This window comes from Hemisphaericaspora subhashii, assembly GCF_019202705.1.
Source record: "Hemisphaericaspora subhashii strain CBS 10753 chromosome Unknown scaffold9, whole genome shotgun sequence".
NCBI lineage: Eukaryota > Fungi > Ascomycota > Pichiomycetes > Serinales > Debaryomycetaceae > Hemisphaericaspora > Hemisphaericaspora subhashii.
This window is the reverse complement of record NW_026057206.1, coordinates 197,696-213,539: the sequence shown is the minus strand read 5'-3', so window position 1 is coordinate 213,539 and position 15,844 is coordinate 197,696. Positions and strand designations below refer to the sequence as shown.

The following is a 15,844-nucleotide window of genomic DNA, read 5'->3' as shown; positions in this document are numbered from 1 at the left end:
AAGCCATCAATGGAACTTGCAAGAGAGAATATGAGAAATATGAAGAGATTTTGGAAGAATTAGATGAAATTTTCCTTGTTTTACTCTCTATATATAGTTAAATAATTAAATAATTTGTCTGTGACTTACTATTGCTAAACATATTACATTAACTAATTTGAAAAATTTGCGACTAATTCAAAAAAAGGGAATGAAAGGTTGTAAGAGAAATTACTTACTTGTAAAGTTATACTCTATTAATTAATTAGATTTTCCGAAATAATTATCTGCAGCTATATAAATTTTATGTCCATAATCTTTAAAACGGAAATGCGTTATTTCACATGGTCAACGGGACTTTAAAGTTTTTATACATTTTGATTTTGACTCCCATATTCTTCCTTACCTTCAATATAAGGGGTGCCTGTACCCTTGATATTTATGTTTAATTATCGTGGCTAGAATTGATAACTGTGTTGGTCTATGGTGGTGAAATAAATAAGTTAAGATAATACTTTAACGAACAGAAGAANACATACATAAAATTCAACTATCAATAGTCGTATATAATTTATTAATAGAACTGCTAATACAATAAGTGAACATTAGTTTCATAATATTGATTACACAAGTAAATTATATTAACCACACATCATTTCTAGATGTTTTTGGTCTCGAATTTTAATACTCTAGGTTGGTCTAGATTCTTTTTTTTGAGTGTGTTTGTTTCAGAAAGACCAATACTTTTTTTTGCAGCCAAATTAACCACCAAATAGTCTGTGAAAAAAAAAAAGCCAAAATCCGAGAGAAACTTCACATTTATTGTTCTTTCTGTTCTTCTTCTTTGCCGCCCACAAACAAAAAGCATACCAATCTTGCAAGCTGCTTCTATATTCCCTTCAGTAGACAAGTTCAAAGCTATTTTCAAAGTTGGAAAATGTCAAGATTTTGGGATATATATTAGTGAACAGAATCAAAGAAACATGGGATACGAGTCGACAGAGATGGGTCCCGGCTCGAAGCCTTACAAGAAGAACATTTCTTGGGTGTGCTATGTGAGTTGGTTCAAGAAGGAAAACAGGTAGATAGGTGTTTCACTAGATACAGTAGCGATTTATTACTATGTATATATATGCATAGTATGCTATTCATCAAGATCTCCATATTTGATAACATAAGCGGTATATTTTTCACTTAATCTTGTCAAGAACACAGTGTGAATAGCAACGACTTTCTTCAACACTTCTGCGTCAGATTCAAGGAAAACTTTCCTTTGCTTAAATTCCTCCACTAGTAAATTAAAATAGGAAACTGTTTCCGTTTCCGAAACCATATCCATGCACCCACAGTTAACCCTTAATACGCTTTCAAATGCAAAAAGTAACATATTATTCGAATACAAATAATGCGTTCTTTCTCGGATTATTTTTAAAAGATTATTCTCTATAACAATATGTGCACTTTCATCAGGTACATCTCCCAATCCTGCAATACTAAGTCCATCGTTACAATCAGCATCAATATCACCAGATTCTCCTCCGTTGGCTCTAATTGCCATTATTAATTCCTTGTTTATTAGTTTAAGCCATGTAATTTCTTTATTCTTGGCCTCAATAAGCTCATCTAATTGATTCTCCAAGGATTGCAACTGTTTCGTCTGTTTGCTTTTTACATTTGTTAGTGCCTTCTGAAAACTATTAATTTTAGCATCCTTATTAGCACAGATTTTCTGTTGTCGTGCTAATTGTTCCTCTACTTGTCTTGCTGATTTCGTCATTGCTTCGATTAACTTTTTGGATTCCGTTAATTGTCCAGAAGTAGCTGTGAGTTTCTTGGCTGCCTGGTCATATTTCTCTTTAAGACTTTCTTGTATTTCTTTGGATGCATAAAGGTCATTTTCAAGTTTTATTATAGACTGATGGTTTTCATCTCGATCCTTGACAAATAAGGTATGTTCGGCATCTAATACTTCCACGGTATCAGCGAGCTCTTTAATTAGGCAGCGGTTCATATGTCGTGCTGAGTTGTAGAATTTCTCATAATGCTCAAAAGTTTGTTTTGCCATATCCACTTCCTGATGTACTTGAGATAGTTCCTCGGTTAATTGTTTTGCCATAGTCACTTCTACATGTACTTGATGTACTTCCTGGGATAATTGCTGGTTCCGCTTGTTGGCTTCAACCAACTCTTCTGCAATTTGTTTTGATAGCATTCGTGACTCCTCTAATTTTCCTTCCATATTTTCAGATATCTTTCTGGACTCGTGTAATTCATCTTCCTTCTGTTTAAATCTGTTTACCAATTCTTCAAATTCAGAATCCTTCAGCTCAGCTATCCGACACGATTCATCATATTGGTTTCTAAGCATTGTAATTTGATTTTTCAATTCTGAAATTTCCAATCTTTTATCTTCTAGTTCTTCTGAACAACCGGGGGAAGGTACTCTTGATTCGGCCAATACGAGAGACTCCTTTAAGTTGGATGCTATATTGGCTATAATTTCCCAAAACGTTTCATCATCTTTAGCACTCCTGGGATCTATTTCGAACACTTGACATATTTTAGTTATATGCAGATCCTCAATTCCGGTTGATTGTTGTTGTTCAGTGTCATCCGATATTATCGTAGGATAAATTGAGGAGGATGAGGAATCTGCAGGTTCGAAGGATGTTTCCAAAATGGTATCCAATTGGCTTTTCTTTTTAATATTACTTGACAAATGATTGTCCAAAATCGGTTCTTCCATTGATTGACTAGAATGTAAGGATGAAGAAGCAATTCTATCCAAACTTCGCTGAGGTGAGTTCTGGTCGCTGACAGAAAGTTCAGCCACATTTACAAGAAGAGCTGAACTCAAAGTAGAACTTACCCTTTCAGGAGATTGGAAAGAAACTGATTTGAACCCTTTTGGACCAAGCAGCTTTCTCATGTTGATAACTGCGTTGTTTTCTTTGTGTTGAGCATGATTAATTTGATTTAAAACAAAGCTCGAACTACTATGAGATGAATTAGTTGGGCTGAAAATATTGGAAGATTTATTAATAGCAGCTGTTTCCCATTTCTCTATTTGCCTAGGTGTAGGTATAGAAGACTCAGGGGTTCTTGCTTTGTTTATCAATTTTGCGTTTGCAGTTTCCTCCCATCTTTCCTTTTGAGACTGACTATAATTTGAATCTCTTCTTTTTGTGGGAGATCTGTTCTTGCAAGTCGTAGTAGAATCAAGTGATTCGGTGGATATATTTTGTTGGTTCATGGATGCTTATGGTACTTCTTCTTGGTTGTCAAAAACAGATAGAAATGGGAAGAAAAAGTTTGGTTGCAAAAAATAGTTTAAGGGGCGGTTGAAGTTCGGGCTACTAGATGATAAAATAAATAACAAAATCAAGTTATCTAGATATGCGAAGTAGATTTAGGACAATGAAAAATATATAGATTTCATTTATTAGAAGGAAAGTGGGAAGAAATATGGATTATTATGAACGCTTGCTGTCAAGTTTGTATAATAATTTTAAATTTATAGAATTATATAAGTATTCCAGAAGAATAATTTTTATGAGATTACTCCACGAATGCCAGATCACTGACGTTTTCATTTCAATGACCGATCTTTTTATGTTGAACATTCGAAACTTGTTTCAATTCTTCTAATCTTTCCTTCAAAACCGGCAAATCTCTTAGGTTCTTCTCCAACACGATTCTCTCTTGCTCATATTTCAATCTTTTTTCTGCATCCAATGGACCAAAGAAATATCCTCCCTTCCCATCAAATTTTAATAAATATTTATGGAAATGCCATAGGGCCGACCTGTGGGCAACTGACAATAATGTAATGCCTAGTGATTGCGCATGGGTATACATGAACTGTTCCATGTCTGGAGAAACTGCAGATGTACATTCATCTAAGACGGCAAATTTTGGTTCATGATAATATAATCTTGCCATTGCTAATCTTTGTTGGGCTCCAATTGAAAGTTCCTCATTCCAATCTTTGATGTCATCTAACATATTGACGTATTCATCTAATTTCAATATCTTTAATATTTCTTTCAATTCATCGTCAGATTTCTTTTGATTGGATAATGAATGTGGATAGATGATTTGTTCTCTTAATGACCCATTAACTAAATAAGCTCTTTGAGGTAAATAGAACATATTTTCAGTAGTTGGAATCGAAATGGTTCCTTGTTTGACTGGCCATAATCCTCCCAACATTCTAAACATGGAAGATTTACCTGATCCATTTGGACCAGCTATTAATAAATGATCTCCTTGTTTAATTGAAAAACACAAACTTTCAATCAAGGTAACATCAGCGGGAGTCAATAATCTTACTTTATCAAAAGTAATCTCATTATTATTGTACTTGACATTAGGAGTTGAATTCTTTCTTTGCTTAACATCATGCAAAGTATCTTGGAATTCTGAAACTCTTGCGGCATGACCAATAATTTGCAAAAGATATTTCCTCGCATAAATCATTCTATCCAACGAATCTGAAGCATTCAATAATAATCTTCTATTGGTAATGAAATTACCTGTCAGGTTCTTATCTTCTCGTTCACCTAAATATTTCCCAATAAAAATTGGTGCAGAACATAAGACTAATCCAGCAGCACCCCAGAAATATTTCACAATAAAGGTTTGTGCAATTTCATGAATTGCCTTCTTCCAATATTCACCCTTCAGGAATCTCTCCAATGTATAATAACAATAATCAATATAATCTAATTCACGATGATGACCTCTCAAAAATGCAATTTCTTCATTATTGGCGACGATTTTCGAATGGGCTGATCTCAATTGACCTTCCAAATTAGCACGTTCAGAGGCTAATTTAGCAAAAGGAGGTGAAAATAATCTTAAAATCATGGTAGTGAAATGAGTGAGCATACCTAAAGCTAATGTACCTTCTCCATTCCCTACTCCACTTTTTCCTAATTCTCTTGCACATAAAACTAAATCCAAAGTAGGTTTTAATAATTGCCCAGGTAAACTAGATAAAGCTTCACTTAAACGAGAAACATCGGTTGTAATTCTTTGATTTGGATCTTTAATTTTGTTACCACTTAAGTGAATTAATGAATAATAATTTGCATCTAAATTTTCTGGTAAATAATTATTTAATATATTATCATTAAGATTAGTTCTTATGGCCATACTTAAATTTGATCTTGTCCAACCTAATAATGCATTGGTTAAAGCGGCAGGAATACCAATTAACATCCAATACAACAATAATTTGAAAAAGCTTCTTAATCTCTTAGAAACTAATGCTCCAACTAATTGACCATCTAAATTCGCAACTTTAATAGTAAGCAATGCGCGGACAACCAATAATGCAGTATGTGTAAATAGGTATAAGATGGTTTTATCAGTGAGTGATGGAACAATTGCTTTTGCTAATCTATAAAATGATTCTTTGGATAAGCTTGGGTGTTTTGACTTTGGCTTAGCAACAGCTCCTGTTGAGTCTTTATCTTCTTCGGGTGATGAGCTTTTGGATGTTGAAGAAGCTCCAGTATTTGTTACTCCTGAAAATGCTGCGGTGATTAAAATAATATAAGAAGTATTCAAGAATAAGGACCTATTTGTTCTATAGAGCTTTAATAAGGATAGTGACAACGAATTTTCTGGCACCGTTGGATTTTTCAAATTTGTCATAGTTGAAAAAGGACTAAAAAGGACTGCTGGTTTTCTCCTAGCTTCTGGTATTGACTAGTCTATCTGTCTGTATCAATGCGGTATTAGCCTATAACAAGGTTTCACTTATTCTATTCAATTAACAAAACTTCGAATAAAAGGACTGAAGAAAGAACGAAAGAAAGTAACATGAATTTGGAATCTGTCTTGGAAAAACCTTAAAAGGAATTAACCAGAAAAATATCACATGGCAGAGAATATTCCCCCACCTCCGCAATTTATAAACCGAGATGGAACATCCATTCTTCAATAGTGAAAACAACACATGTAACAAGAATATAACCCCAGACAAACCGTGGAATGACACCCCATTGGGATATCAGCCATCCCATGAACGGTCTATATAGAGTATCATGTTTGCTATATTGTTTGATTTATATTATTGGATCTACCAAGTTGTGTCTATATAGATACATACATTTCCCTTTTTGTCAGGATCAAAAGCATTTGAAACTTCTCAACTCGGTTAAAATAGCCTTGCCTATTCATTTTCTGACGAGCACTAGTTCCGTTACATTAATTGGCTAGTAGGATGGGAAAGAAGGATCTGAATCTTCAACTTAATCCGGAATGGAAGCCGAAGTTGATAATATGGAATGAGCATGCTATACTTTCTGGTACTTTCCACTGGGGGTCGGGAGAGAATAGGAGTCTGAAATATATAAAGTGGTTCCAAACTTCATTATGGAAACACTGTTATCAAGCTGACTAACTTCTATTCAAAACTTCTCTAAATTCTTCCTTGTATTGAGAAATATCTGATTCCAATTCCTCAATTCTCGCAAAATACACAAAATTGGCCAATTCTTCAGTACTTTCAACCTGATATTTCTTCAACAATTTGTGATATAATTCTTTCAATTGTGCCTTGGTATTTACTTTGATAACTTTGTTTTCTAGTTGCACTGTCTTGTGTTGTTTCCATTCTGTTAGAATTGTATTGATTGAATCATTTGATGCTGAATCCAATTCCTGTGGCCCCTTGATTCCATTGATGTGAAGTAATTGGGATAGTAATAGTACATCTCTTATAGAATATAAACTTGGATTAGTCACTGTACTCATCTTGTAGAAAGTTTTAAATATTGTTATAGTAAAATTTCATTTAAAGAGTTTAGAATATTTTTCTTCTGCGTTCATATTAGAATTGAAGATTTTTTTAAGTAAATATATCTCAACGTATGGAAATTAAGAAGGTAATAAAAACTTTCAAGAGCCTCCATACAAGATTCACGATTGTAGCAGAGGATTTAGATAAAAATGGGTAGAAAGTTAGACACTCGAAATGTCTCTTTCAAGAAATTTAGTAGCCTAGCAAAGGAGTAGTAAGTAGAACGTACGCCTAGACACACCACTTATATAATCGATGTCTTTCTATATTAATCTCTTTGCAATTCGGGTGAATCCATCTGGAAGGATGATGGATTCCCAACGGGAATACACGATATTGGGACATTGTTTAGTAAGTGTTATAGGTCCTTCTGTAAGAAGATACGTATATGATGATGAGATCAAAAGGGAAGGGTGTGTACTTACCAATTTGTAAACAAGAAATTTCCAACGCCCTTTTTTTATTTTAATTTAGATCTGTTGAATGCCTAGAAGTTTAAAACGCAGGAAAGAGAAGACAGCGGCTTTTAAGAATAAGCAAGCTGTAATTTTCCAGCTGGATGGTCTAACAGTATCCCCCCATATATATCTTTCCAATATGAATGAGAATATATCTTTATTTGAAGATAAATTCTCACGGATCAATATTAACAAATCACCAACACGACGTAAGAAAACATACCCCCAAAATTTATACCCAACCCCCACTGCTATTAGAACACAAGCTAGCAGTAGAGCCATTAGCAGGAATAATGAAGGATTGAATTCAACAAGCTTCGACCCTATAAGAACACAATATAGTGCTCCCAAGACCCCATTTTCTAGAGATATATCTCAATCGAAGTCCCTCAGTACCGGCAAACCAAATTTACATAGTCCAAGAGTAATAAGTTATCCCATGTCAGAAACATCACAACTGAAGAAACAATACCAGTTCTCGTTTATGCGAGAAACAACATCTTCGAAGCAGAAAAAGCAAATACAAAACCCATTTAATTCTGGCATTCAGACTTCGCTCAAGAATCTCCCACCAACATCACGACTTCCGCCAACTCCTCCGGCTGCAGCAACACAACCCTCACCCATAAATACGAAGAAAAGGGTCGACCTAGCACGTAAGGCAAGCCACGCTCTACGCTCAAGAAGATTGATCGCTTCTAATGCGTTAAAGTTAAATCCACCTGTAAATGCCACTCCCAACTCAAATTCAGATAATAGTTTCACAGAAGAAACCTCTCCTACAAAGATGGCAAGAAATGACCCAGTCGTAGAGTCCCTCACAAAGCCCAGGCGGCTAACTGGGAGAAGTGCAACCCAACCTCCGTCCAGCAATGTCTTTGAACGGCTTTACCCGGTTAAGAAATCAGAAGGAACTTCTAGCGGTAACAGGCTTAGGAATATTGATAATAGAGGTCCAAGAGCAAAGACCCCCATCACTTCTAATAAGCAGACAGTACCATCAACATTAACTGAACTGAAAGTGCAAGACGTACAAGAATTGTTCAAAATTCTTCACAGTAAAGAGCCTGACTTATTTATCAGTACTAGTCCAAGCGCACCCAAACAACCAATACCCATAGACAGAGTACCCATGCAATTGCTAAATGTCTACGAACGCGGAGAAATCGTGCGAAAGAATGAACTATATTACGTTCCTACTAATTGCTCAAGGAATATAGATATTAAGAACTACAGAGAGAATTTTGGCTTTGATGACAACAAGGGACATTATATTATTATTCCTAATGATCATATTAACTATAGATATCAAACAATAAACACATTGGGTAATGGATCATTTGGGAATGTTGTACTAGCTCGTGATCATAAATTGGACAATATTGTTGCGGTGAAGATTATAAATAATGATTTAAACTGGTCATTGCAATCCATAAATGAGATCAAGATGTTGAAATTGTTGAATGAAAAGGAAAGGAATGCAAACATTTTACAGTATTTTAATCATTTCAATTTTAGAAGTCATATGTGTATAACCACCGAATTATTGTCCCTTAATCTATATTCCCTTTTGGAGCTAGTTGACTTCAGAGGTCTTTCCATCGACATTTTGAAAACATTTAGCAAACAGATCTTGAACGGTTTAGAATATATACATAGGCATGATATAATTCATTGTGACATTAAACCAGAAAATATAATGATAAAGCTCCCACCAAATCCGAAGCATTCATCCGACATAACCATCAAAATAATTGATTTTGGTTCATCGTGCTACGCCAATCAGATTTTATTCACCTATATCCAGTCGCGGTTCTATCGAGCGCCAGAAGTAATCCTTGGAGCAAACTATGACCAAAAGATCGATATTTGGTCATTTGGCTGTGTAATTGCTGAATTATTTACCGGTTACCCCATCCTACCTGGTAGAAATGAAATAGAACAAATTGGATTAATGTTGGAAATATTTGGAGCGCCAAAGAGTAGTACGATATTGAAGATGAGACGAATTTTGAATAGACAAATTTCGGCATCATCTACACAGAAAGCAGGACTCTTTGAAATGAATACCGTGTTGGGAAATAAGGCTCCGAATGATAAACAACTTAAGAAGACATTGTTGTATAAGATATTTGATATGAATGGGAAACTTAATTTATCGTTGCTTAATTATCATGCTTCCAATTTGAATAATGGAATGATAAAGAGACAATTTAAGATTAATTCAAAGAGTTTTGATATAATTTTGGGAATAAATAAACCTGGAAATATAGACACTCCGGGTAGCAAAGCTTCATTCTTGAGATTTTTAACAAAAATCTTTAAATGGGATCAACTGGAACGTTGTGGTGCTAAGGATTTATTGGAGGATCCGTTTTTAGATTAGATACATTATTTCTATAGGGTGGATGATATAAGATCGCGTATAATAAATTATTTAACAATAAGAACCGGGTGTCTCACATTCAAAGAATTAAGAATAAATGCAAGGTAAACAATTTAGGTATTACAAAAGGAATCCTGGATCTAAAAATCTATAATATGCACTTTCTATTTTGAGTGCCTAGCCTTCCATTCGTGATTCAACTTTCGCAACGCAGCAAGGTATTCCTTGTCCGTTCCCTTGGCAATATTCATAGTTCTTAAGACCTCCGCAGTGTAAGGTTTTGGATTGTAGTTTTCTAATTCCGATAGCCGCCTTTGTGTGTCTACATACATCTTTGATAACTCTTCCAAATGATCTCTCAATAAAGTCATTACATCAGCCTTATCTTTACCAAACTTGGTAGCTAAGGTTTTTTCATCTTCGAAAAGCAAATCCATATAATCTACCATTTCATCATATGAAGGGTAAACTAGTTGACTCATGGGAAATCTAATGTTTGGATCTAACCACTGGTCTGGATCAAAAAAAGAATGAGTATGTTTCCAATGATAATCAATGTTGAAAGTACCATCCGCCATTGTCTTAATGTACACTCGGGATGTACAACCTATTTTAATAGTTTTCGTCTGAGCAATATAATTGGACTTCTTCCTATTGCATCTCAAATACATCACCCCTACCCTTGAATCTCTATTCCAAGTGTAATGCACACATATAGACTTAACAAAAGCAATCAACTCCTTGTATGTCATCACCCCGGTCCATTTATCCTCAGTAAGATCTTTTACGGCATATTGTGGAAAAATAAATTTGAATAGTTTATGAAAACCGTCAATTCTTTCATCAAGCATTTGGGCAGAAAGTGGTGGATATTGCTTATCAATATCCAATGCCAATTTCCTCTTTTTCTTAGCCTGTGGAACAGGAACCGGAAATCTTAGTTTCCAATTCCAATCATTATATGCTTCTTCGTCCCAATTCTCCCTTATATAATCCTCATCTAGAACTCTTATGCCAAAAAGCACATCTATTTCTGGGTATTTGAGCAATGCAAGATAGAAAGGATGGGCTGTTGCAAGGGCTCTTTTGATTCCCGGAAGCTGTAACATTTCTTTGATTAACGGAGCAAAGCGTTCACATACAGGGATCTCGATATTGGAAACATCATTGGCATTTCTAAGCCGAGAAGAGAGCTCTTTAGCTTCGGCATCCATATAGGCACATGCTCGCTTCACTATTTCAGGATCGACACAGTTAGGGACATCGCTCGGTTTATGTTTTTCTCTAAGGATGCCGGTACTCACTCTTTTAAAACAATCAAACGCTGTCGGAACTTCATAGGATCGGATGCCCTCTGGTTCTATCTCATCTACAGGTGAATTCATCTGACAGATCATAGAAACTCGGTCGGAAATAATATTATTATTGAAAAGTCAGGCTTAAGTTGTGAAAATGAAATCCAAAAATTCTGACCCCATTATATACAGGATCTCTCGACAGACGCGTCTTTCCAATTGGCACACCAAACTATTGACCAGGGGAAGTACATCGACATACGATAATCAGCTAAAAGTCTTTCGTAAAGAGAGTAGAGGCCCTAGAATCTGTCGCAACAATTCTTTCTGAAAAATAGACCGTCAATCGGTAGAGCGTTGATTGTCGAACTCCCTATTTTTTTATTTTTTTAACAAAAAATGGTTCAAACTTTATTTATACAAGAATTTCTCACGATTTTTCCCAATTAGTGCAATTAATAAGTGGGGCTATTTCGTTTTACATTTGAATTGTGAGTTCTCAATCTGCCTCTGATGCATTGTCATAGAAGATTAGGAGCGTGAACCAATTAAATTGGAATCTCGGATTTTTAATACTTAAGGACATGCATTTCCCTTCGCGATTGAGTTTTGGATTTTTATAAGAGATTTATCAGATTTAAGAATTTTGCAGCTTTTAATCAATGACTAACTTAAGAACGATTTAATTATCATTACAATTAAAGATTAATTCAGCTTGGCTCATCAACAAATTATTTCAGTCTCAGATATTTTTTAATTTAGTTTAAATAATACTATATTAATCTTAAATTTGACCATCCGTCGATTTACAACTTTCAACTTGCGCTTCCGCTGCCATTCAGATTTAGAATCGTATCTTATATTTTTGACTCATCTTTACGACGTTAATTTACCCGACGACAGCCATCTTACTTAAATATATACTGAATAAAGCAAACTCGATAATAACGCGCGTTGTAAACTTACATTAAAGATGCATTTTAGTTTTCCCGATAAATTATTAATTCTTCTCGTCTTTTCTCTTGATACTGTGATACATAAAATAGGTGTGGTGTATAACTTTTTTTATACAATATATATTTCAATAGTATCGTTTATAAAAAAAAAATAATTGTATGCCAAAAAAAAGAAGCACTCTTCCAATGCGTTTTCTTTCAGCGAAAAGATAGCGATTTACCATCTCACTGCGTAATCTAAATGACTAAAGAATATTCTGTAAATTCTAACAAGATCCAGAAGAATCCCAACTGGACTATTCGTGAAGGGTCTAGAACAACAAGAAATTAACTTCTTCCCGAATGTGTTTTTGAAGCAGACGGTCTAACGATAACTCCACCATGTCTGGACTAGATGCTCTGAGTACTTCAACTATAATTTGAACATCCGTCATATCAGGGTTTCCATTTAAGCATACTTCCTGCAATCGAGAATGGGTCAGAAAGACTAGACGAGGTGAAACCCCTGGTTGTAATTTATTGTCGGAAAGATCTAAGCTAGTCAAGGATGAGGGAAACTTCAACAAATTTTCGTCCGTTTGGAAGTAATCATTGATCTTTGTCGATGCCATACTTAATTTTTGCAAGTTGTTTAGACTTGAAAATACCGTAGAAGAAGCAAATGCGGAAATGGGATTTCCATCAAGACATAACCATTGCAATGAAGAAGGAAGGTTATTCTCCAAAAAACATATCTCGTTTCCCAGTAAATCTAATTTCACTAAACTGGTGTAGCATGGGAATTGGAATTGATCCAATAACTCACTAGTTATGAAAGATTTCTTCAAATATAGTTCCCTCAACAGTATTGGGAAGATATCTTCCTCGATTGTACTTAAAGACCTATCAAGACTCAATGTAAGCACTTCCACGCAATCTGGTAGCTGAAAATTATCACTACAAAGTCTAACAAAGCCATTCTCGTGTGCTAGTTCCACCACCTTTAAATTTGCACCTCGTATAAAGACCTGATTGATACCATTATCAGATAAATCCAAAACCTTCAAATTGGAAGGTACTCTACTCATAAACCGGTCCATTCCCACCCAGCCAATTTTGAGTCTAACCAAATGCTTTAATTTAAGTAAATTTAAGTCTTTGATAGGATCCTGCGCACGTAGGGTTAGACTGCGCAACGATTTGGGAAATGAAACTCCTTCTATCCTAGTAACATCAAGATTTAACTCCTCGAGAGAAGTTGGAAATACAGCACCAGACCAATCTTCCCGCTCCGGCCACAATTCACACTTGGCATCGCTTGTAATTGATAGTGTTTTTAAAGACAGAGGAAATGATAGTTCATTCGCTCTATACAACCCATCGTAAGTATCAAGGACTAGAACCTTTATATTGCTTGGAATTGGAAAAGATTTCCCCACAGTTAACAGTGGCTCGGGAACTGGAAATCTATGGTATTGACTCAAAAGGTCAAACAAAGATAACTCAAGACGTTCCAACAGTGTGGGAAAGCAACGTGTGTTTGAAAAAACATTCGTTTTGGTAAACCAGGGATGGACAACCCGTAGCTCTTTTAGATTGGGATAGAATTCGATTCCATCCAAATTATCTAAATTTGTGTCTCCTTCATACATCATAGTATCTCCGATTATGGCGATACGCTCGATTCCAGGTGGAAATACGAATCTGTCGAATCGGTCCACCCCGAGGCGGGTATCGATTACAAATTCACGCAATTTGTCCAAATAGGAAATATCCAACTTATCAAATGCCCAGACACCGATTCGTAAGAATTCTAGTCCTGAGGGGAACCGGGGAAGCGAAGTCACGGGAGGAGCATCTGTTAGTGGTGCTTCTTTCAAGCTGATATGTTCGAATAGACACAATTTTTTTAAATTCGGAAACAAACGAGGGAGTTGAAGCAGCGAAGCCTCATTCAAACCTAGTTCTTGAAGATTTTCACCCCAACTAATGTTATTAATGTTTGGTAGATCATCAACACGCAACGAAAAGATTGTGGTCAACATTTCCTCATATACAAATCCTTTCGGGCGCGCTGGAACTTCGCTAGATGCGGATGCTACTGGAAAATTCGAAACTAGGTAGATATTGTAGGGCTTGTCAAAAGTCAAAGGTGGTAATTTATCATGCCTGGAAAATGAAATATCTATTCTTGATAAGTTTGTTAGAATATGAGGATATCGTTCATGAAACCAAACAAATAAATCAAAACGACTGAAATGAACTATCTTGGGTCTAAATCTCGAATGTTTACACAATTGTACAAAGGGATTGACTGTCAATACTTTGAATGAATAAACACCGTCCCCGAAGTCATTGTATTGTTTGTTTGGATCAACTGGTTCATGCGTTTTGGCACCCTTCACTGTAAACTCGTCTACTTCCTTTGGCTTTGGCTCACCATACATATTTTTACCATATTTGTACCATTTAGGAGGTATATGGGAAATTTGACTTTTATATTTCTTATATGAATAGATTATTTCGACAGAATGATAGAGATTATTTGCGATATAGGCTCCTATGAAGGGAACGTTAATATATGTCTCCAAATATTCTTCAGGTATAAAGGAAATAATAAGTTGAATGATATCATCAGGTAAATCGAAGATCTCAAGGCTCGGTTTTTGCATATTTCTTTGTTGTTGTTGGCCGGTCATTTTGATTAAGCAAAATAGTTCTGGTCGAGGGTATTGTGGATCTAGGTGTGAGTGTTGTATTACCAGCCTCACTTCGCTGAATGATTTTAAAGTTGCTAATTGGGAATGGGGGGGAGGTTGTTAAAAAAATGTGTATCTCGTGTTCAGCTTGTTTCAAAACCAGGAACCTGTGTAAACTATATGTTGCTCGCAGGGATGGGAAAATAAGGACAAAAGTCCAATTGGCTCCGGTAAAATCCGAATAATCACTATATGGATATGCAAGATAGCTTAAGTAATTTAGTAGGAACTTGACCCGGAATGACCAAGTGTAAGAACAGGACTAGAATTACGGGTGTTTGGCAGTACAGGCGCTAAAACTTCTGATACGAGATCGTCCGAGCGAATTTATATTCGGATACTCTAATGAACCAAAGTTCGCTGTTCTGTGAAGATAGATAGTTTAGTTGTTCCTCAACCAAATCCCAAAACCTCTAAAGGGGGGATCCACGGGTATTTATCCTCGAGCCCTAAAGTTTAGGAAACGGGGAAGGCAGCGAACGAATTGAGGCATTTTCAGAAATCAACCGGGTTAGTGACAAGTTGCACACAGGAACCTCGTCCGGAGCTCACCGTACCGCATACTCACTAACGACCGACGAAAGTGTTGTTTCACGATTTTAATGATTTTAACACGTGAATTGAATTCTAATTTATAAGAAGGTTTGCAGAATATTTTATGAAGAATTATATTAATGATGACTTCGATCTTCATGTTAGAGGTAATATTGAAGGACGTGAACAAAAATTGACAAATGAGAGAGAGAAATTTCAATCGGTGGGAGGAAAGCTCGATGGATATGAAAGAATTGATGTTGAACGGGTGCTCATCACACACTCAATGAACAAGAAGCCAATTGGTATTCCTTCCAGAGAAATAGAAATCAATGAACGTCAATTTATTGAAGACGAAAAGGACCCCACCTCACCTTTTAAACAACCCCAAGGCGAAATTTATACTTTTTCAGATGAAGAATGTAAGGAGTGGTTATGTGCTCCTTCCTAATTTGGAATTGGGGTAATCGCGGAGATTATAGACTTTCGCCGGTCGTTAGTGAGTATGCGGAGGCCCGGGCGTGGTTCCTGTGTGTAACTTGTTACACTACAATTGATTTCTGAAAAGCTTTCGATTCGGTCGCTACCTTCCCCGTTTCCTAAACTTTAGGGCTCGAGGATAAATACCTGTGGATTCCCCCTTTAGAGGTTTTGGGATTTGGTTGGGGAACAACGACGAATCTACCT

At 35.8% G+C, this 15,844-nt stretch overlaps 5 protein-coding genes and 1 pseudogene across 6 annotated transcripts; 2 read left to right on the top strand and 4 right to left on the bottom strand. All coding sequences in view use genetic code 12, as the record gives it.

Annotated features, from left to right (window-relative positions):
• Nucleotides 1–1,123: 1,123 nt before the first annotated feature.
• Nucleotides 1,124–3,232, bottom strand: J8A68_000398 (uncharacterized protein; the record flags this gene model as incomplete). Its single annotated transcript, XM_049407918.1, has 1 exon — nt 1,124–3,232. The coding sequence occupies one exon, from the start codon at nt 3,230–3,232 to the stop codon at nt 1,124–1,126; it is 2,109 nt and encodes a 702-aa protein (XP_049266372.1).
• A 341-nt stretch (nt 3,233–3,573) lies between these two features.
• On the bottom strand, nt 3,574–5,640 carry PXA2 (ATP-binding cassette long-chain fatty acid transporter; the record flags this gene model as incomplete). The annotated part of the gene is made up of 1 exon (XM_049407907.1): nt 3,574–5,640. One exon carries the CDS (start codon nt 5,638–5,640, stop codon nt 3,574–3,576), a length of 2,067 nt encoding a protein of 688 aa, XP_049266371.1.
• Nucleotides 5,641–6,387: 747 nt separating this feature from the next.
• J8A68_000396 (uncharacterized protein) lies at nt 6,388–6,744 on the bottom strand (the record flags this gene model as incomplete). The annotated part of the gene is made up of 1 exon (XM_049407894.1): nt 6,388–6,744. One exon carries the CDS (start codon nt 6,742–6,744, stop codon nt 6,388–6,390), a length of 357 nt encoding a protein of 118 aa, XP_049266370.1.
• Nucleotides 6,745–7,387: 643 nt separating this feature from the next.
• Nucleotides 7,388–9,634, top strand: J8A68_000395 (uncharacterized protein; the record flags this gene model as incomplete). Its single annotated transcript, XM_049407884.1, has 1 exon — nt 7,388–9,634. One exon carries the CDS (start codon nt 7,388–7,390, stop codon nt 9,632–9,634), a length of 2,247 nt encoding a protein of 748 aa, XP_049266369.1.
• Nucleotides 9,635–9,798: 164 nt separating this feature from the next.
• On the bottom strand, nt 9,799–14,563 carry J8A68_000394 (annotated as a pseudogene). The gene is made up of 3 exons: nt 13,431–14,563; nt 12,277–13,232; nt 9,799–10,994 (listed from the first exon to the last, which is right to left on the bottom strand). Coding segments are annotated over exons 1-3 (3,285 nt in total).
• A 718-nt stretch (nt 14,564–15,281) lies between these two features.
• On the top strand, nt 15,282–15,608 carry J8A68_000393 (uncharacterized protein; the record flags this gene model as incomplete). Its single annotated transcript, XM_049407863.1, has 1 exon — nt 15,282–15,608. One exon carries the CDS (start codon nt 15,282–15,284, stop codon nt 15,606–15,608), a length of 327 nt encoding a protein of 108 aa, XP_049266368.1.
• Between the last annotated feature and the right edge of the window lie 236 nt (nt 15,609–15,844).